A 22,297-nucleotide genomic window follows, 5' to 3' on the forward strand; every position below is an offset into this window, starting at 1 on the left:
ATAAATGTAAAAAGTGACCTTACAAAAAACATAATAAGTAGGGATGAACCAAGGGAGTGAACATAAGATATTCCCACTTCCCCAGTGGACCTGTATTTCTGAAGGTTTTGATGTTAATCTCTGCTTTATTTCACCTATTGATGCTGCTACATAGCACACTTCTTCTTCCCTTCTGCTGCATTCTTTTTTCATTACACCCTGTCTTCTGTCCTGTCTTCTTGCTTGTCTGTGAAAGTTCCACTAATGCATCTCCTAAATCAAGACTTCGTAGCAAACTAACTGGCATTATCACAGTTGACACCAGTCATTTCCAGGGTTGTGCTGAGTGTACTGTAGAGAAAATGCTCCATGGCAGCTTCCAGGCAGACTAGTGTCTGTTTTAGGCAACAGGATCTCTCATATGCCATTTGGGATAATGTGCTGCCACCTGCCAATCCAGGGGGAGGCCGTCTGCTCGATTCCCACCAGTCCCTCATGTTCTCTCCCACTCTCTCTCTTTCTGTGTATTTCTTGTGCCCTTTCACTAACTTGGGGCACCTTTTGCACCAAAAGAGCTTTCATTCAGCTGTCTCCTTTTATCTGCACTGGCATGCAGAGAAATTCACCATATGCTAGTTTGAGGTTCAGATTCTTTGTGTGGCTATGGTTGGCACTTCTCCTTTCTTGTGCCTTATGTGTACTATTTCTGCCTCTTTGCCCCTTGTCAACCAGGCAAACTCTTTTACTCTATGTATTTCAAAATTGTTTTTGTTTTGTGAGCTTGGCACTATATAAAGTAAAACTTCATCTATGTGCACACGTCTAGAGAAATTAGTATCAACTTATTTCAGTTTTGATACAGATTTGAGCCAATGTTTTGATTTGCATCAAATGTGCTATCTTAGTAATAATTACAATATTTGATGGAGAAAGATGTGCTCATTATGTCCGTGCTGACCATAGGTCTTTACATTTAAACTACATTAAGATAAATCCATTTATGCTCATCTAGTATAAGAATGCACAGCATCTTTATCTATTTTTTCAATACTATATAAAACAGAAACTGTTAATGTAATAACTTAATGCAATGCATATTGCCTGTGTAGCTGCTAACTGTATAGTCTATTATATCTCATATTGATCATTTATTTGTCATTTCATTATTTTAAAAGCAATTTTAATGAAATGGAAATAATTTAAAAGATTATAACACATACTGTAAGCATCTTTTTGTTATGATTTACTTTTTATTTTACCAAAATAGCACTTGCCATCAACAGTTAAACAATATGCCTTAATGTATGTAATTTTATTTGCAGCATTATGAAACACTGTAAAGAATTCTGGGTGCAAACAACTGTGTGAGGCTGTTAGATTTAGAAATATATGAGGCTGTTGATGTTTTACATTTAGAGAAGGTAAAGTAGCAAATGAAAAAAACTCAGATCTGAAAATTCACCATTATAGTTTTGACTTTCAGTTCTTGCACAGGATTACTGCTGCTTCCTTTACTTGTTTTGTTATTAGTATAGCTTATGCTGTAGCATTTTTTGTGCTTTTAATTAAAAACAGTTTTCATTTGGACACCTTTAACAGTGAGTGCTGTTGTAAAAAAATATTAACACTATTATAGCATAAATAGGTACAAGGAAACTACTGCACAATTCAATTTATTAAACACTACTAAACCGTGAAGCTGTTTAATGTACGACTTAATAAAATGTTAAAGACTTTGTGTGTGTTTCCAGTCAGTTTGGTTTTAGAGATGTCATTGAAAGTCACTCTCATAGATGTGAAGTATAAAAGCGCAAAGGACGTGAGCCAGGCATGTGAAAATGATAGTCTAAGAAACAGACTTTACAGGGATGCCCACGAGAGAGGCAGCACCGGGCAACAGAGGTTCAAACACACGGATACAGAGGAAAGTTGGTGAAGTTACACCTAGGGCAAGAGATATCAAATATGTTTAAATGTATTCCATTACCTGCCTTTTGTGGTAATGTGACTAAAGATTAGTCAAAACAAAAAAGAACTATATATAGTTTAATAATAGATTAGAAAATAATTGTGTTTTCTGGTTGTTAATGCTCATATGCAATTTTCAGCCAAAGGGATCTTCCAGAGAATGGGTAACACAGTCTAAAAAATAATACAAGCAGGTGTTTTGAGGTGCCATTCATTGTAGGTATAGGTTTTTCATTTGGGGTGAAAGTGTTTTTAGATCTGTACCGGTTCATTCTTCCACAGGGATGTAATCGAGAAGAAGTCAATTCCAGACATGAGATGGACAGAACAGCAGAAGGATGCACTTTTATAGTGTGGAGGCAGGGTGGAATTAGTCATCTTTGTTTGCTGCTGGGAATTTTGATCTAGAAACTGAAAAGCATGTGACTTCCTGTACACCCATAAATCTTTCGCTGGTGTAACCCTTATTTTGGTCCCCGTAACAATAGCTGTAACTTAGACAATAATTGAAAACCAAAAAAAGAAACTACTTCTTCTTCTTCTTTTGGCTGCTCACATTAGGGATTGCCACAGTGGATAATCTTCTTCCATATCTTTCTGTCCTCTGCATCTTGTTCTGTTACACCCATCACCTGCATGTCCTCTCTCACCACATCCATAGACCTTCTCTTAGGCCTTCCGCTTTTCCTCTTCCCTGGCAGCTCTATCCTTAGCATCCTTCTCCCAATATACCCAGCATCTCTCCTCTGCACATGTCCAAACCAACACAATCTCACCTCTCTGACTTTGTCTTCCATCCATCCAACTTGAGTTGACCCTCTAATGCACTCATTTCTAATCCTATCCATCCTTGTCACACCCAGTGCAAATCTTAGCATCTTTAACTCTGCCACCTCCTGCACAGTCTCCAACCCATATAACATAGCTGGTCTCACTACCGTCCTTTAGACTTTCCCTTTAACTCTTGCTGATACTTGTCTGTCACAAATTACTACTGACACTCTTGTCCACCCATTCCACCCTGCCCGCACTCTCTTTTTCACCTCTCTTCCACAATCCCCATTACTCTGTACTGTTGATCCCAAGTATTCAAACACATCCACCTTTGCCAACTCTACTCCTGCATCCTCACCATTCCACTGACCTCCCTGTCATTTACACACATGTATTCTGACTTGTTCCTACTGAACTTCATTCCTCTCCTGTCTGGAGCATATATCCACCTCTCCAGGGTCTCCTCATCCTGCTCCCTACCGACTATTGCTATAGATCACAATATCATCAGCAAACATCATCATCCACGGGGACTCTTGTCTAATCTCGTCTGTCAACCTGTCCATCACCATTGCAAATAAGAAAGGATCAGAGCCGATGCCTGATGTAATCCCACCTCCAACTTGAATGCATCCGTCACTCCTACCGCAGACCTCACACTGTCACACTTCCCTCGTACATATCCTGTACAGCTCTTATGTATTTCTCTGCCACTCCCGACTTCCTCATACAGTACCACAGCTCCTCTCGACGCACCCTGCCATATGCTTTCTCCAGGTCCGCAAAGACGCAATGCAACTCCTTCTGGCCTTCTCTAAACTGCTCCATCAACATCCTCAGAGCAAACATTGCATCTGTGGTGCTCTTTCTTGGCATGAAACCATACTGCTGCTCACTAATCATCACCTCACTTCTTAACCTACAGTAGCTTCCACTACTCTTTCCCATAACTTCATGTTGTGGCTCATCAATTTTATTCCCCTGTAGTTACTGCAGTCCTGCACATCCCCCTTATTCTTAAGGTTGTCAAACACTGTTGGCCTTGGTTAACGGTAATTTTTGCTCTCAATTTAAAAAACTATTTCTTCATGCAGAGATCAACAGATATGTGAAATAAGAAAGCAATGACATGCATAGTAGTACTTTTGAGACCTTCATATCTTAATTTGATATTTTTACAAATATTTAAGTAAATACATACCTATTGACTGAATGGCTTGTTATTCATAATTTTTTGTATGTTATTTTCAGCTGTGTGTGTTTGTCATAAAGTATATTTTTCAATTAAATATTGGGTAGTATGTACTAATTTATCACAGTTCCTTACTTGAAGTGAAAATTTGCAGCTCTTGGTGGCTCTGTTTTGATATTCTTGATTTTAAATCATGTTGTATGCTTTAATAAAAATTAAGAACCATTAATACCTACTCATTTATATATATTTTTTGAGTTCTATACAAGAGAAGCTGTTTTTGATTATCGTTCAGTCACCTTTTACAGTATTTACCAATAATAAGTGCATAAAGCAAACAAGATACTAATAAGACAGCAGAATAGTTGGACAGTCACAGCTTGATGTATAGGGTGGTCCAGATCTAATTATACACTTTTCATTACACTGTAACTTATTAAGTTTATTACATAGAAAATCACCCAAAAAATCCCGGACCATCGAGAAGTGTGCAAACTGACGACATGAAGAATCGTCTTCGCGCCGAACTGGAATCGTCCTCGCATAAATCAGTCATCCAGATTACTGGAAGGAGATCAAAATGACAAACAGAAATTGTATTAAATAAATGTGTTTGGGTGGGTCTTTTGATGGACTGTGTACAGTTCAACATTCATTTCTGTCTTGCACAGGATGCTTCTGGAATAGGTCCTGTTACATCAAACTCCTAAAATTGGGAGTTAATCAGCAATGGCAGCAAACACAAAATTAAGTCAAACAATGGTAACAGAAGCTGTTCATCCACATAGAAGTACATTTCATATTCTGTAGGTGTTTTGTTTTATTCTCCATGGGTTGGCCTGCATATGTTCTGGTTATAAAGCATACTGCTGCCCCAGCTTCTGGTCTCTAAATACACCACATTCCTGTCTCTAAACTTTTATGTAACTTGCTGCCTGAAGCAGGACTCCACATTTCACAGAGTTGCCTTTTACACATCACAATGCTGCTACTGCTGGAATAATTTAATATCTAAAGCAGCTCTTCTAAAGCTGATGTTCTAATCAGAGGAGATGTCAGACTTGATGACATTACAATATACGGGGTGGTCCAGATCTAATTATGCAATTATGAAATGTGAACACATCGTACCCGCTGTTCGACTGACAACCGTCTCCCCACCATTTTGAAATGCAGGGCATGTGCTGCCATCTATCGGCAACAAAAATAATTTTTTGTGAATTCTCTATGTAATAAACTTAATAAGTTATAGCGTAATGAAAATTACATAATTAGATCTGGACCACCCTATACTTTAACATTTCCAAAGTATCACATGCTTACCTGTTTTTCAAACAGCCAATATCAGCCAATATATTAGGTTCTGCAATCTGTGTCTTTTTTTTCTTTTTTCACCTGTTTGCAAAGCCAGCTGTATTGACTGACTTTCTCTGGAAGTTGATAATGTACCATGAATTTTTTCTCAATTTTATCAAGCTTCTAACCACTCTAAAGAAAGATTGCAGTCATTGTTCCATTCAAAAGTAAGGTTTGCAAGCCCTCTAAGTGCTGTGTTTTTCAATGAGTCTTATCTCTATAACAGGAATTTAGGAGACAGGCTGCAAACACCATCACATTTCTGCAACTGTAGTAATGTATGGAATCTGTTTTATTTTTTCACAAATTCCATTTTATTTTATTTGATTTTTGGTTTTCACCATTTTATTTTTCCTTGATTTGGATTTTTTGGTTTTTATGTTCCATCCATCCATCCATCCTCTTCCACATATCCGAGGTTGGGTCGCGGGGGCAGCAGCTTGAGCAGAGATGCCCAGACTTCCCTCTCCCCGGCCACTTCTTCCAGCTCTTCCGAGGGAATCCCGAGGCGTTCCCAGGCCAGCCGGGAGACATAGTCCCTCCAGCGTGGGTCTTCCCCGGGGCCTCCTCTGGTTGGACGTGCCCGGAACACCTTACCAGGGAGGCTTCCAGGAGGCATCCTGATCAGATGCCCGAACCACCTCATCTGATTCCTCTCGATACGGAGGAGCAGCGGCTCTTCTCTGAGCTCCTCCCGGATGACTGAGCTTCTCACACTATCTTTAAGGAAAAGCCCAGACAACTTTCGGAGGAAACTCATTTTAGCCGCTTGGATTCGCAACCTCATTTTTTCGGCCACTACCCATAGCTAATGACCATAGGTGAGGGTAGGAACTCAGATCAACTGGTAAATTGAGAGCTTTGCCTTACAGCTCAGCTCCTTTTTCACCACAACAGACCAATGCAGAGCCTACATCACTGCAGATGCCGCACTGATCCGCCTGTCGATCTAACGCTACATTCTTCCCTCACTCGTGAACAAGACCCCGAGATACTTGAACTCCTCCACTTAGGGCAGGACCTCACTTCCAACCCTGAGAGGGCACTCCACCCTTTTCCAGCTGAGGACCATGGTCTCAGACTTGGAGGTGCTGATTCCCATCACAGCCGCTTCACACTCAGCTGCGAACTGATTCAGAGAGAGCTGAAGATCATGGCCTGATGAGGCAAACAGGACAACATCATCTGCAAAAAGCAGTGGCCTAATCCTGAGTCCACCAAACCAGACCCCCTCAACACCCGGGCTGCACCTACAAATTCTGTTTATAAAAGATATGAACAGAATCAGTGACAAAGGGCAGCCCTGGCGGTCCAATTCTTACTGGACTTACTGCCAGCACTGCGGACCAAGCTCTGACACCAGTTGTACAGGGACCGAACAGCCACACTGTTCCTCCTGAATCCGAGGTTCGACTTTCTGACAGATCCTCCTCTCCAGAACCCCCGAATAGACTTTTCCAGGGAGGCTGAGGAGTGTGATCCCTCTGTAGTTGGAACACACCCTCCGGTCCCCCTTCTTAAAGAGGGGTACCACCACCCCGGTCTGCCAATCCAGAGGCACTTTCCCCAATGTCCATGCAATGTTGCAGAGACGTGTCAACCAAGACAGTCCTACAACATCCAGAGCCTTGAGGAACTCCGGGCGTATCTCACCCTCCCCCCGGGACCCTGCCACCAAGGATTTTTTTAACCACCTCGGTGACTTCAGTCCCGGAGATGGGGGAGCCCACCTCCGAATCCCCAGGCTCTGCTTCCTCATTGGAAGGCATGTTAGTGGGATTGAGGAGGTCTTCGAAGTACTCTCCCCACCGACCCACAACGTCCCGAGTCGAGGTCAGCAGCGCACCATCCCACCATATATAGTATTGACACTGCACTGCTTCCCCCTCCTGAGACGCCGGACGGTGTACCAGAATCTCCTCAAAGCCGTCTGAAAATCGTTCTTCATGGCCTCCCCAAACTCCTCCCATGCCCGAGTTTTTGCCTCAGCAACCACCGAAGCCGCATTCCGCTTGGCCTGCTGGTACCTATTAGCTGCCTCCAGAGTCCCACAGGACAAATGGGTCCGGTAGGACTCCTTCTTCAGCTTGACGTGGTTGAAGTTCTGTTGTTGGTGTGAGTTGAAGCTACTTCTGACAGGGAACTGTGCCAGATGTTCCCAGCAGACCCTCACAACACGTTTGGGCCTACCAGGCCTGACCTGCATCCTCCTCCACCATCGAAGCCTACTTACCACCAGGTCGTGATCATTTGACAGCTCCGGCCATCTCTTTACCCGATTGTCCAAGACATGTGGCCAGAAATCTGACGACATGACCACAAAGCCGATCATCAAACTGAGGCCCAGGGTGTCCTGGTGCCAAGTGCACATATGAACATCCCTATGCTTGAACATGGTGTTGGTTATGGACAATCCGTGATGAGCACAGAAGTCCAATAACAAAATATCACTCGGGTTCAGATTGGGGGGGGCCATTCCTCCATATCACGCCCTTCCAGGTCTCACTGTCATTGCCCACGTGACCATTGAAGTCTCCTAGCAGTACGAGGGAGTCCCCAGAAGGCATGCCCTCTAGCATCCCTTCCAGGGACTCCAAAAAGGGTGGGTACTCCAAACTGCTGTAAGGCGCATATGCTCTAATAACAGTTAGGACCCATCCCCCCACCCGACGGTGGAGGGAGGCTACCCTCTCATCCACTGGGGTAAACCCCAATGAACAGGTTCCAAGTCGGGGGACAATAAGTATGCCCACACCCGCTCGGTGCCTCTCACTGGGGGTAACTCCAAAGTGGTAGAGAGTCCAGCCCCTCTCAACGAGATTGGTTTCAGAGTCCAAGCTGTGCATCGAGGTGAGCCCGACTATATCTAGCCGGAACCTCTCGACCTTGCACACTAGCTCAGGCTTCTTCCCCTTCAGAGAGGTGGCATTCCACGTCCCAAGAGCCAGCTTCTGTAGCCGAGGATCAGATCGCCAAGGTCCCCGCCTTCGGCCACCACCCAACTTGCACTGCACCCGACCTCCTTGGCCCCTCCTACAAGTGGTGAGCCCCTGTTATGTTTTGTTTTTTTTTTCCTGTAAGTAGCAACAGCTACCACAAAACGAACAACGATGAAATGGCACTTTATATTCCTTTTAATGAAACCGCACACTAGCTCAACTGAATCTTATTTTGCAGTTCCATTCATCAGGTCAGAGCCCAGATCCTCCACGATGCTGTATGCTGAGACTCCAGGAGGACAGTGAATACCCTTCATAATTATAAGAGCTGTTACTAGTTTTATGCATCCTTCTGAGATGAAGGTAAACTTTACTTTTAGGGTCTAGAATATTTGTTACAGCCTGAGCTGATGTGTTCTTGGCCAGAAAGAACATTTTGTAGAGGTGAATATGTTCAATGAGGAACCCTTATGATTTGGACCAGCTATTCCTGGCAGGCTTCTTGAAGAAGATAGACTTTTCCCACACCACTAGTGATGCAGCCTCACTAACATATTTATAGTGCTGCTAGGTTTCTCCCACCAAACTGATGCACATGACACAAGCAGGTTGAATGTACACTGTTAGGCATAACCCCTTTTAAAAACTTCCTGGTGTGCTTTCAGACAGTATGGTACATTGTCCATCATTAAAATTCATCTGGTTGTTGTGAAGGGACTGAAGTGCTGCCTGTGAAAAGGTGGAAAAGTTGCAGTTCTCCATAAAGATAACATCTGCCAAAAAGTACTGGTCTTTAGTACCTGTAATTGTAATTACATAAATTATTTGTAATGATTCTTAAACCTTAAATGTTTATGCATTGAAAACATGCATAATTACATCTGTAGCTTCATCTACTGCATATCTTAAAATTATTATTTACAAAGCAAAAGCAAACTAATCTTCAAGACATTAAATCCGGGAATTAAACAGAGAAAAAGAATGAGAGACCCACTTTTAACGACTTTTTGCATCAGAGGAGAAGCCTGCTGTTGTGCCTAGGTGTGTAGGTGCCAGGTTTACTACAGGAGAGTCAAATATGGACCTTGCATGCCTCGCTCGTCACCACGAGGCAATACATTTATTAAATCCATAAACATAGTTGTTAATTTTTAAAAAGGAACACGTTAACAACCAGTGTGTGCCATTCAATAATAACATTTTTCTACAGGAAAGACTGTTAATACCGGTTAAATATAATTTCATGTATAATTAGAACTGCCTACATAAAAGACTGACCATATGTTTTATTGGCCACATGTTTTTTCACCTATCACTATGTTGAGAACTATGTGGTCTCAGCTATCAGTGGTTTCATTAACTACAACATAAATTTTATTGGCACGAATCTTTCGAAGAACAGCATCCATATGATGGTCAAAGATATAGGGCAAATGAGTTTAACGAAGACTGCTCTCATTTTCTGGCAGCGCACCTCCTTGTTTCCAATGCTTAGTAAAGAAAGGAACATCTTCATCATTTTTTTCGAGCGGTATATCTGGTGTCTTGCATCTGACGATTTTGTTATTTCCTCTATTATTACTTGAAGGGGGGCACTTTTTCATCCTGATTTCTCCTTGTTCTTGAGATGTAGGTTTTAGATTTGACTTGGTCATTGCAAGTATCTTTTCATGTCCAGTCTAAGGTATGCTGGCAAAACTTGCACAAAAGTTGTTGTCCAGATTCGTAAAAGGTCCATAAGAAGCAATCAATTGATAGTGAAGATTTCCTTCAACTGTGGTTCTCAATGTTCTCGAAGAGTTCATGAAAGAATGTTGAGGACTAACTACAAAATTCAGAGCTTTGAACTTTTCTTGCTTTGCTTCCTTTTTCAGCCTCCTTATTTTTTTGTCCATGCATCTAAAAGCATTGTTTTTTTTGTTTTTGATTAAATAAGTTATCTTGTTTATACTCCGATTGAATTAAAATTAAGCTCCAACGTTTGACAAGCCTTTGAAGTAATTGTTTTGTATTGGCACTGAAATGTCATGGCGTTAAAATGCTGGACTAATTTTAATACATGTATTTTGTTTTAATTGTAAAACAATATATTTCTTGCTAGCAGTAAGTGCCTTTCTATTTAAATTACTTTATGTACAGTGTATGTACAGTGTATATATATATATATATATATATAAAATATACAGTACATTCAGATATACATGTAAATAATTCTATTTTTATATGACACAGTGACTTTAATTTAATGCAGTCTCAATAACTCTCAAAATCTAAAATGGATATTAGAACAGTACATTTCACAGGCCAACTTCATTAGCATTTGCATCTTTTTTTTGAAAAAAGTGAACAAGTTTTTTTTGTTTTTTTTTTTATTTTAATTATGCATGTAAGCATTATACATAACTAGACATTAAGCCAGTTACAATAACGGGCGCTAGAACAGTATTAGGAACAGTCTATATTAAATGGCAAGGGACCTTGACCTCATTCTGTTTGTTTTCTTAATTTTTTTGTTAAAAATATTTTTGCAAGAAGCCTAGAGTAAAATAATATTAAAAATAAAATAGAAACGTATATGACAATACAGTAAGTATAATTAATATTGCCTTAATGTAAAACTTTATAACAATCTGTAATACATAATATCTGAAGAACATATTTAGGAAAATGTTTTTATTTTTTTACCTCAGGAAATTTTTCAATAAAATTTCATTATAGACAACATTTTTTGTAAACACTCTTGTTCAGGACCATCTACAACGTTGACAACAAAATCTATAAAACTTCTAACTCTTTATAATGCAACATATAACTGACCGTGGCTGAATACTGGTTCTGGCAAGTAAATGTCAACTTTTTCTAAGGTTTGCCCTTGAGCTTTATTAATTGTTATGGCAAAGGCCAATGTAACTGGAAATTGTCGCCTTCTTATGGTAAAGGGTAAATTAGTAGAGGATGGAGCCAAATCAATACGGGGAATATTCTGACGCTCATTTTCTTTTTTACAATCGATCTATTTGCTTGTATTTTTCTTTGTCTTTCAGCCTTTCTTTTGTTGATGTTTACTTGCTGAGCTGACCGTTCTTCCAGGAGATGTTGCTTATATACGATTTGAGTGTCTTTGTCTTTTGTCCTACTTGACTTGTCCTTTTTTTTTGGGTGGCATGTTGTTAGGACATAGTTAGTTAGTAAATATGCATGGGGCAGTATGTGTGGCGTCTCCCCAGCAATGGATTTTATGTGCGCGGCCGCGACTACCCAATCAGCACTCTCCCCAGCAATGCTGTCCTTTATTTGGTTATCATGCGTGGCCACGGCTACGCCATTCACTGTGTGCCCAGCTTCCAGTGTGTGTGCGTCCACGATGCCGGTCGTGCGTGTCACACTTCAACAAAAGACACACACACACACGGACACCTGGACGCACACAGGGGTTTTATTAAAGAGGATATATATTTTGTGTTATTTAAATTCTTTTACTGTGATCACTATTAATCATTTTTAAATATTTATGTACACGAGAAACAAAATAATTTGTCTGTTTAATTGCAAATAGTTAAATTTAGTGAGGAGAACATTAAGAAGCTATGGATAAAATAAGTGGAGAGAATTACATGTATACCACTGTGAGAATTCATTTTGAAAAGAAGGCAAGATTTAGTGTAAATTTATTGGGGCTCAAGGAGTTTCATGGCTAGAAATCAAAGGGAATTCCAGAAAGAACTCCAAAAAATCTGAACAGGCACTCACCATGAGTAGTGCTTTATAATCTTTTTCTGAATGCATAGATGCGCTTAAAAGCATTTCAAATACTTTCAAGTACTGTGTTTTATGTCATGCTATTCATTTTCTGTACATAATGGGTTATCTCATATGGCTTATCTGATAACTTTGGCTTTTAATTCATATAATTGATGATTTATATACTGTACATAGTAATAGTGCGTAATTCTAATTTGTTTTAAAGAAATGATACATTTATTATTCTATTTGACTGTTCCTTTAGCTTTATTTATGAAAGTTTAGAAATTGTAAGACTAGAATAAAAGGCCATAAACAAGTAGATCTTGATAGTTACACTTTAATAAATGAGTTTAAAGATTCTACAGAAATTTTTCATACATACATTATCAGGCTTAATTTAATTTGTTCCTTACTGTTTACAGCTTTACCTTGAAGTTCTCCCTGAAGACAAAAGACAATGGATAAATAAGACAGTGGAGCTACGTGCACAATATGAGAAAATAAAAGAAACTGTAAGTTTAAGTGACTTATCATTATTAATAAAATTATATATATATGTATATACAGTGTGTATGTATGTGTGTATATATATATATAATTTTTATATATATATATATATATATATATATATATTTTTTTTCCCTACCAAAATACCCACGCTTTGCAGTGGTGAAGTAATAATACCCAATGATAACCAATAATTATTTGTTAAGGGTCTCTTTGTATGCCATGGTGTCATTTCAGCCCTTCGTTTGTAGTATGACCAAACTGTGCGCTGAGCTTACTCTTGAGCATGCAACATACAGTTGGCCATATGAAAAGCAATTTTGCCTCAAATCTCACAGCTTGGATCACTGCTGTCATAATTGGTTTGAGTTTCATGGTTTGTTTCAATTACTTTAGTATTTGCAGGACTTGTTGTGTTGAAGTGACATTCTGCATCTGTCAAGTGTTGTAAGCATACAACCGGTTTCATCGATAACTTCACATCCAGCTTTTGAGAGTTTAAACATTCATAAACATCAAAGTGTCCACTACTCAAATCGTCACCTGTGAATCTAAGATGTTTAAGAGGCATTGGTGGTTGTCCAAAGGTGTAAAATATTTGGCCATTTCGGTACACTTGAAAGTGACAACCGAACAATTCAGCGGCAGCCATCAACTCACATGCAGAACCATAGGTGAAGGGCTTAAGCATTTCACTCTTATAGTGCTCCTGTGTAGTATAATTATCTCCTGTACCGTCATCAGTCCACACCTTGAACCTGTCCCAGTCATTCAATACTTAAGACACAATGTTCCTCCGGATTTCAAGAGTGAGCCTGACATGGCCGTGCAATATGTAACACAGATATTGGAAAAGGCAGGCTCCGTCTCTGGGCATGGAAACCACTCGGTAAGTGACAGTTCTTTGATCGATGGTGATCACCTCGATAGACATGTTAATGGGGGTATGGTTGGAACGATAAAGGAATTGGGTACCTGAACAGTGTAAACTAAGTCTAAAATACCTACACAATAAATATAATCGTAATAAACGAACAATAAAACAGCGGAGAAGCCGTGGATTAAATAAAAAGGCTGCAGTTATCAGCAGGGAGACATGAATACCGTGGCGAAGCAAGGAAGGGAATCAAGAGACCGTAGTGACGGACGGACTTATATAGGCAGGCAGCCAACAACGTGGAAGGCATGGGGATTGGGGACCCAACGGCACCTCACATGGCGACCGAGCTGCAGGCTATGGACGTATATATGTACGTAAGTAGGATTCAGTTAGCTTTGGGAACCCGCACACCAAATTTCTTGAAGATGCGCCCATAGGTAACAAAGACAGTTGGAAAGTTCAATATGGCGGCCGACAGTGGCGTCATACCACTGAAATAAGTTCGTACATCGGTTTCGGTTAGCACAGGGAAGCCGCCAACCAAATTTTGTGAAGATGGGGCCATTAATAAGAAAGTTTAACATGGCGGACGTTGTCAACCGTTATAACCGTTACGCGTAGAATTTGTAAATGAAACCCGCTTAACGTTTGTAAGTAAGCTGTAAGGAATGAGCCTGGTAAATTTCAGCCTTCTACCTACACGGCAAGTTGGAGAACTAGTGACGTTGGAAAGTTCAATATGGTGGCCGACATTGGCATCATACCACCGAAATTAGTACGTACATCGGTTTCGGTTAGCACAGGAAGCCGCCTACCAAATTTCGTGAAGATGGGGCCATAAATAAGAAAGTTCAACATGGCAGACGTTGTTGACCGTTATGACCGTTACGCATAGAATTTCGAAATGAAACCTGCTTAATTGTTGTAAGTAAGCTGTAAGGAATGAGCTTGCCAAATTTCAGCCTTCTACCTACACGGGAAGTTGGAGAATTAGTGACGTTGGAAAGTTCAATATGGTGGCCGACAGTGGTGTCATACCAACGAAATAAGTACGGACATCGGTTTCCGTTAAAAATTCAATATGACGGCCGACAGTGGCATCATACCACCGAAATAAGTACCAAATTTCAGCCTTCTACCTACACGGGAAGTTGGAGAATTAGTGATGTTGGAAAGTTCAATATGGCGGCTGACAGTGGCGTCATACCACCGAAATAAGTATGTACATTGGTTTCGGCTAGCGCAGGGAAGCCGCCTACCAAATTTCGTGAAGAGGGGCCCATGAATAAGAAAGTTCAATATGGCGGACGGTGTTGATCGTTATGTCCGTTACACATAGAATTTCGAAATGAAACCTGTCCAACGTTTGTAAGTAAGTTGTAAGGAATGAGCCCGCCAAATTTCTGCCTTCTACCTACACGGGAAGTTGGAGAATTAGTGAGTGAGTGAGTCAGTGAGGTCTTTGCCTTTTATTAGTATACTAGCAGAATACCCGCGCTTCGCAGCGGAGAAGTAGTGTGTTAAAGAAGTTATGAAAAAGAAAAGGAAAAATTTTAAAAATAACATAACATGATTGTTAATGTAATTGTTTTGTCATTGATATGAGTGTTGTTTACATATCTATATATATCTATATTTCAGAATCCATCAAGGAAGAAAAATGAAAAAAATAATGGATGACTCTTGCTCTTACTTGCACTTACTGTAGTGCTGCATGGGTATTATGAAATATCGTATCTGTTCAAGTTCTATTTAAATTTTATTTTATTTATTTTTATTTAGTGGACAGAAATATGTTTGGTAGGAATGAAAGGTAAATTTAGTCAGCATTGCATACATTTTTCTTCATCATAGAAATTTAAAGAGTAAATTCAACTTACATTCCTACCAAACATATTTCTGTCAACTAAATACAACCTACTTATATCCAAATTCGAGCTATTGAGCTGTCGCCTGCCTGACTGGATATGTCACCCTTGCTTCGCTCTTACTTTTTTACCGTTCATGTAATCATGGCTAGTCGCGAAAAAATTAGAACATGGAAGGAGGATCACACTGAGTATGGCTTTACCAAATTAATCATTGATGGCGAATAAAGTATCCATTATTCATAAACCTTCAATTGGTGATCTTTTTTTCTGCGTTAACCTTATATTTTTTCATACTTCTTCTCAAAGCAAGAAGGTGCGAGGGTAAAATGAATCGGGAAGAGCTGATTTATATATATATTGAATATACTGAAACAGTTTTACTGTCAAATAATGCGAACAAAACGCGGCACGTGTTTCGCCCTAATTCTGGGCTCATCAGGCGTACACACTCACTGCACCCCGTCTCGGGAATCGAACCTCGGATGTCAGCGCTAGAGGCGAAGCCTCTCGTGTTGCACCCCGGCGTGTGTTTCATTTATTTGACAGTATGTAGATCGGGGTGTATATATATATATATATATATATATATATATATATACACTCTTGTAGCCACAATAAATGCCTTTATTTTATAGACAAACCAGGGATGAACAACTTCATTTCTACTGCAGCCACAGCCGCGACACACATAAACATCAATAATAACTCATAAATGTGCAATATCATTTAGGAAAATCGCATCATTTTACTCGCCAAAAATTCAAACAAAATCCATCGTCCTTTCTTTCCTCAAAAACAGTTCAATTACTCTGTCTTACGGATTATCGGAGTGCTTCAGTTCCATCAAAACCTCACTTTCTATTCTCATCGAAGCTAATGGTGAATGGCGAACCCGCCGTATGGTATTCCTGACATAAGTTTGAATTCGCTTTAGGGCTCAAAATGTCCGCTCGACAGAGCAGTGTACACGGGAATGCTCACCACCAAATATCCCAATGTGAACAGCCGCCCCATGCTCTCATTCAGATTTTTCTGATGAAGGAAGTCAAGGAGATCAGTGGGAGATTTTCCTACAAAATCATCCATAGCATACATTACAGTCAGTTCCGTTTTTAGCCGAGACAGATCCAAAAGCGCTCCGTGGCTTTTGTGTTAAAGTGTAGAAGGCTGCATGCGTGAAATTTTTCTTGTATTCCCGAAAGTTTTGGGGCTCGAGGAGCGTGACAAACATCAGGTTTTCATGGTCTTGAAATCTGGTCTGTGTCTGGCAAATAATATTGTCCAGAATCTTGGCATGGAATTGTCCGTAGTGCACAAGATGATCTTTCGCTCGTAGCGTTTATGGTGCGTTCAATGGCATCGTAGACTTCCTCATATCAGCTTCTATCCAATCAGTGGGTCTGAATACGGTGACGTTGCCATACGCCTGCTAAAGGGCTGTACTGACACCAACTCAAAATCTGATTGGTTGAAGTCCGTCCTTTCTCCTTGCTTTGCAGTTCTCTACTGCTTTATTGTTCGTTTATTACGATTGTTATAGTTATTGTGTAGCTATTTTAGACTTAGTTTACTGTTCAGATACCCATTTCCTTTATTTAATCCGCGGGCACTCTGCTATTTTTTTGTTCCCTTATTACGATTATAGTTATTTATTGATTCCCTGCTTTGGCTGACTGCCTGCCCATATAAGGCGCTTCGCTGTTTTTTTGTGAGGCAGCCTTTACACAGCTTCTCCGCTGTTTTATTCTCCTTGCTTCGCGGTTCTGTACTGTTTTATTGTTCGTTTATTATGATTGTTATAGTTATTGTGTAGCTATTTTAGACATAGTTTACTGTTTAAGTACCCATCTCCTTTATTTGATTCGCGGGTTCTCCACTATTTTTTTGTTCCTTTATTACGATAATAGTTATTTATTTATTCCCTTCTTTGGCTGACTGCCTGCCCATATAAGGCGCTCCGCTGTTTTTTTGTGAAGCAGCCTTTACACAGCTTCTCCACTGTTTTATAAACAAACGCCATATAAGGCCGTCGTTTTTCCTTGCTTCGCCAACAAGCAGCCTTTTTATTTAATCCACGGGTTCTTTGCTGTTTTATTTTTGGGAGCTCTTACTTCTTTTCTACGTACTGCGGTCAAAGTCAGTTCACGTGATTACGTGGGAGGCGTGATGATGTCACACGCAGCTCCACCCCCCATGGCCATCGGGCTAATGTCCATTACAGTATATGGAGAAAAATAGGTTCCAGTTATGACCATTACGTGTAGAATTTCGAAATGAAACCTGCCCAACTTTTGTAAGTAAGGAATGAGCCTGCCAAATTTCAGCCTTCTACCTACACGGGAAGTTGGAGAATTAGTGATGAGTGAGTGAGTGAGTCAGTGAGGGCTTTGCCTTTTATTAATATAGATATATACTAGCAAAATACCTGCGCTTTGCAGTGGAGAATTAGTGTGTTAAAGAAGTTATGAAAAAGAAAAGGAAACATTTTAAAAATAACGTAATATGATTGTCAATGTAATTGTTTTGTCACTGTTATGAGTGTTACTGTCATATATATATATATATATATATATATATATACACACACACACATATAAACATATATACATATATATATATACACACATACACATATATATACACACACAGACACATATATACATATATATACAAATCTACATATATACATATCTACATATATATACACATATATATATATATATACATATATATATATATATAAACATACATACATATATATCTACATATTTATATACTGTATATAGCAAAATCCCCACGTATACCACGTTTTCAGTTCAGCAGTCCGGTTGTAATATGACCAAGCTGTGCACTGAGATTACTTTTGAGAATGCAACGTCTAGTTTTGTCCAGGAGGAAAGCAATCTTGCCTGAAATCAATGGCAACCTTTTGTTGGGTCTGTCCCTGAGACTTCTTACTTCTCATCGCGAAGCAGAGCCTTACTGGAAATTTGAGGCATTTGAATTGAAATGGGAGATCAGAGGGTGTAAAGGGGATGCAAGGAATACATCGAGTGTGGAGAAACTCTAGAGACAGCGTGTGTATTAACTTGTGGATTTTTCTGTGAGTATTTGGTGGCAGCGTGACAAAGTTGCTTCCGCAAGACTGCGTTAGCTGCGGAACTCAGCTCAGAGCGAAATGACATGACATGAGGATGACATCGCTCCCCCGCCCGCCTTAACTGTCAATCCCCCCACAAACACAGTGTCTCGGAATTTGCATAAGCACAGCCCTTCACCAGCAATTTTAACTTAGTTACAAAGTGATCAAAACTCTCGTTTATACCCTGCGTCCTCTCATTAAACTTGTATCCCGCATTAGTCGTGGGCATGACAAACGCCAGCAGCAGCCTGTCTATGAACTTAATTTAAACTTTAGGATTACACTGTGCTTTGTTTCCGAAGTAGCTGCAGTCATGAATATGCTTGTATGCATCACTGTGCATGACAAACGGCAGTGGGAGCGTGTCACACTTTTATCAAGGCTTCCGTTGGGTAGTCTTTTGAAATGAAATTTTCCTCCAGTCAGTCCTAGCAACACGCTTTCTTCCGACTCTTATATTTTTGTAGCTCTGAAGTGTCCATCACTGTAATCTGTGTACCAGGAAATCATGCATTGAGAGAGGTTCCCCTTTGCTTGGAATTCAAAGTGTGATTAAGTGCATTATTTTTTCACGCGTTATGGAGCACATACATCAAAGCTTCTCAGCTGTGCTTGTGCTAAGAAAAGGCATGACCAACGCCAGCGGCAGCCTGTCTATGAACTTAATTTAAACTTTAGGTTTACACCGTACTTTGTTTCCGAAGTAGATGCAGTCATGAATATGCTTGTATGCGTCACTGTGCATGACAAACGGCAGTGGGAGCGTGTCTACAAACTTGGAGAAAAATAGGTTCCAGTTATGACCATTACGCGTAGAATTTCGAAATGAAACCTGCCCAACTTTTGTAAGTAAGCTGTAAGGAATGAGCCTGCCAAATTTCAGCCTTCCACCCACACGGGAAGTTGGAGAATTAGTGATGAGTGAGTGAGTGAGGGCTTTGCCTTTTTTTAGTATAGATATACACACAGTGGGACATTGAGATACGAGTGCCCCAACGTACGAGTTTTTTAAGATACTAGCCGTCACTAGGTCGATTTTTTGTCTTGATTAACGAGCCGAAATTCTAAATATGAGCCATCAAAGAGCTTGTCCCTGCACATTCTGAGGAACTGACAACAGAGGAGTTGACAGAACTACAGACGCAGCAACATACGGAGGTTCTGCAGGAGATCGGTATCGCGGAGGAGGTTATCACTTAAACTGAGATAAAGGAAGTGTTTGCAATGTGGGAAGAAGTTTCGAACGTTAAATAAAACAAACACCCTGAAAAGTTACAACTGATCGTACAGCGGTGCTATTTAATGATATTTGCCTACTGCTTGACTTCATTGAAAAAAAAAAACTGATCGTGCAGCGGCGCTATTTAAGGACACTTGCCTAACTCATTTCAGAAACATTCTAAAGGGGAGGACTAAACAAAGCTCCTTGGACAGGTTTCTATTGAAACGCCCTGCAAATGAAAGTGACGAAAGCGTGACAAAACTAGTGAAGAAGAAAATTAAATTAAGCAAAAGTGAAGTGAAAGAAAAAACATTACAATACGGTAATCAGCTTTGCCAACATCTGTTTATTTCTTTAGATTCTCTTTTATGTATTAGGTTTTATTTTGTTTGTATACAATATTTGTTCATTATAAATACATTTTTCTTATGTTGAAAACATTTAACAAAAAATTGGGGTGGTGTTTTGGGGGCTGGCACGAATTAATCTCATTTCAATTAATTTCAGTTGGGAAAACTGATTTGAGATACTAGCATTTTGACTTACGTGCTTGGTCACGGTACAAATTAAACTTGTATCTCAAGGTATCAATGTGTGTGTGTGTGTGTGTATATATATATATATATATATATATATATATATATATATATACACAAACACATTCACACATATATACTGTATATATATATATTCATATATATATATATATGTATACTACATATGTACTGTATATATATGAAATTTAATAGTAATATCATAATATATCTGGTCTTTTGACAGCATATAACCAATCCAAGAAAAACTGCTGGTCAGCAAGACTTGGTTGTCAATAATCCTTTGTCACAGGATGAGGGGGTGAGTTCATTTATTTATGAATTGTAAGTTTCTATCCTTTTCTTTGTGTAGATGAATACTAGTTTGGAGTAAGGATTCCAGTTTATTTATTTATTTAACCGTTGATGGATACCAGAAGTAAAATAAAGGATAGAATTAAAGTATTCTCTAAAAGGTAATTCTACCTTCTCAAAACGTTGAAAAATGTCCTTTGATAAACATCAAAGAGCAAAGATAGACAGAAGTCAAAAGGTGAAAGATGCCAATAAAATGAGTTGAATCTGAAAGATGCTCACAACAATCGTGATTTAGAAACTCAGAACATACAGCAAGCATTTTGTAAGCCGCATTGGAATTGGACGTACATGAAACTTTAAGGGCAACTTGGGGCACTGGTAGACTATGATGTATGACACTGAATTAAATAAAAAAAAATCACTAACAAGATGTGATGGTGAGACATCAGGAGGATGAACTACTAAGTGCTCAGCTAATTTTTAGAAGATTTTGCCTGAGTCTTTGTGTTCAGGCCTTTATTGGATTGGGCATGTGGAAAGAACGAGTAAATCAAAGCAAGAGTTAACATCCTAAGTATATATTTATTCCTTTGAATTAATTTCATTTCTAAATCAAATTGTCATTGGCCATTAATCATGGATTAATAATCTGTGAGTTTAATTTTAGGAAAATATTCGTTATTAAATTGAGCCCATCCTCCCATGCATGTCATTTTAGTGATGTGAACATCACCAAGATAAGATGTTGGTTTAATATATTGTTTTAATTTGCTTTTGCTATGGCTGTTTGTCCCAATGTTTTTGATGGCTTTTCCTCTGGACAGTTAGGCTTCTCTCCCTCGTTCCAAAAGATGTATATTTTACATTAAGAGGAGACTCCAAATTGGTGCTGAGAGAGTGTCGTTGTGGGGTGTGTATGTTCATGAATAGCTTCTGAGAGATGGATGGTGCCCTATCCAAAGCTGGTTCCTGTTTGTGCCTAATGTTACCACTATAGGCTGTGATCTCCTCAGACATAATTTTGAAATTGAGTTACAAATAGGATTTAATCCACTTTTCTAACAGACTTAATATTGACAAAATGTGTTTGTGTTGCTTGGGCAAAGACTTTTTATTATTTTTTTATTATTCATAGTTCTCACCATAACTTATGTCTCACAATGAGCAGAGGCCTTACTCTTTGCATGGATTTGTAGTACAGGGATGTAGTTGATATCCTGGACTTGTTTTCTTTTTACTTATAAAATTCCTAACATTGCTTTGAGTGAAAGTAATTAGTTGTGGTTGATTTTAAAATGCAGCCTGTTTCAAAATACAGATATATTTTCCCTGCCAAAAACTGGCACAGTCTGCTCAGCCTGGCTTAGGAATTGTTTGTCATCATGAAATTGAACTGATGTTCATAACCTTGCCATTTAAATACTTTACATATAAATATGTATTATTTTTCTTATATTAGAAAATGCAATCACAAATGTTCTTCTTTGGAGGGAAAGTATTTTTATACAAAACAAATAATGTATTTTTTAGGTGTTGTGTCTGAAACTTTACTATTAAATTGAGGAAAACCTACCTTAAGAATTTTCTAAAAATATAATTATTATTTTTCAAATTAAAGTAAATTGTTTACTTTTATACATGTTTATTCATATTCTAAGCTGCTACATGGTTAAAATGGAGTTATAGTCAAATAACCGGCTCAGTCCACGGTAAATGGTGAACTATTGGTCTAGCACTTAAGTATAAGGGCAGAAGCGTCATTTAATCGAAATGAATTCAATAACTTCAGAACTCACTGCCTAGGACATCACTCATGACATGCCCATTCCAAGGCATTCTTCACATGTACTAATAAAATTCATTGCATTTTTC

General features: G+C 39.2%; 1 protein-coding gene across 5 annotated transcripts in view; it reads left to right on the top strand.

The window, feature by feature from the left end:
* The window catches only part of tbc1d5 (TBC1 domain family, member 5), a 483,468-nt gene that overhangs the window by 249,053 nt on the left and 212,118 nt on the right, over window positions 1-22,297 (top strand). For all 5 annotated transcript variants that reach the window (XM_039737608.1, XM_039737613.1, XM_039737610.1 and 2 more), the window contains 2 exons: window positions 12,375-12,464; window positions 20,355-20,429. In XM_039737608.1, coding sequence (XP_039593542.1) covers window positions 12,375-12,464; window positions 20,355-20,429 — 165 coding nt within the window. The remainder of the gene's footprint in view (window positions 1-12,374; window positions 12,465-20,354; window positions 20,430-22,297) is intronic.

Source organism: Polypterus senegalus, chromosome 15 (genome assembly GCF_016835505.1).
Source record: "Polypterus senegalus isolate Bchr_013 chromosome 15, ASM1683550v1, whole genome shotgun sequence".
NCBI classification, from domain to species: Eukaryota; Metazoa; Chordata; class Cladistia; order Polypteriformes; family Polypteridae; genus Polypterus; species Polypterus senegalus.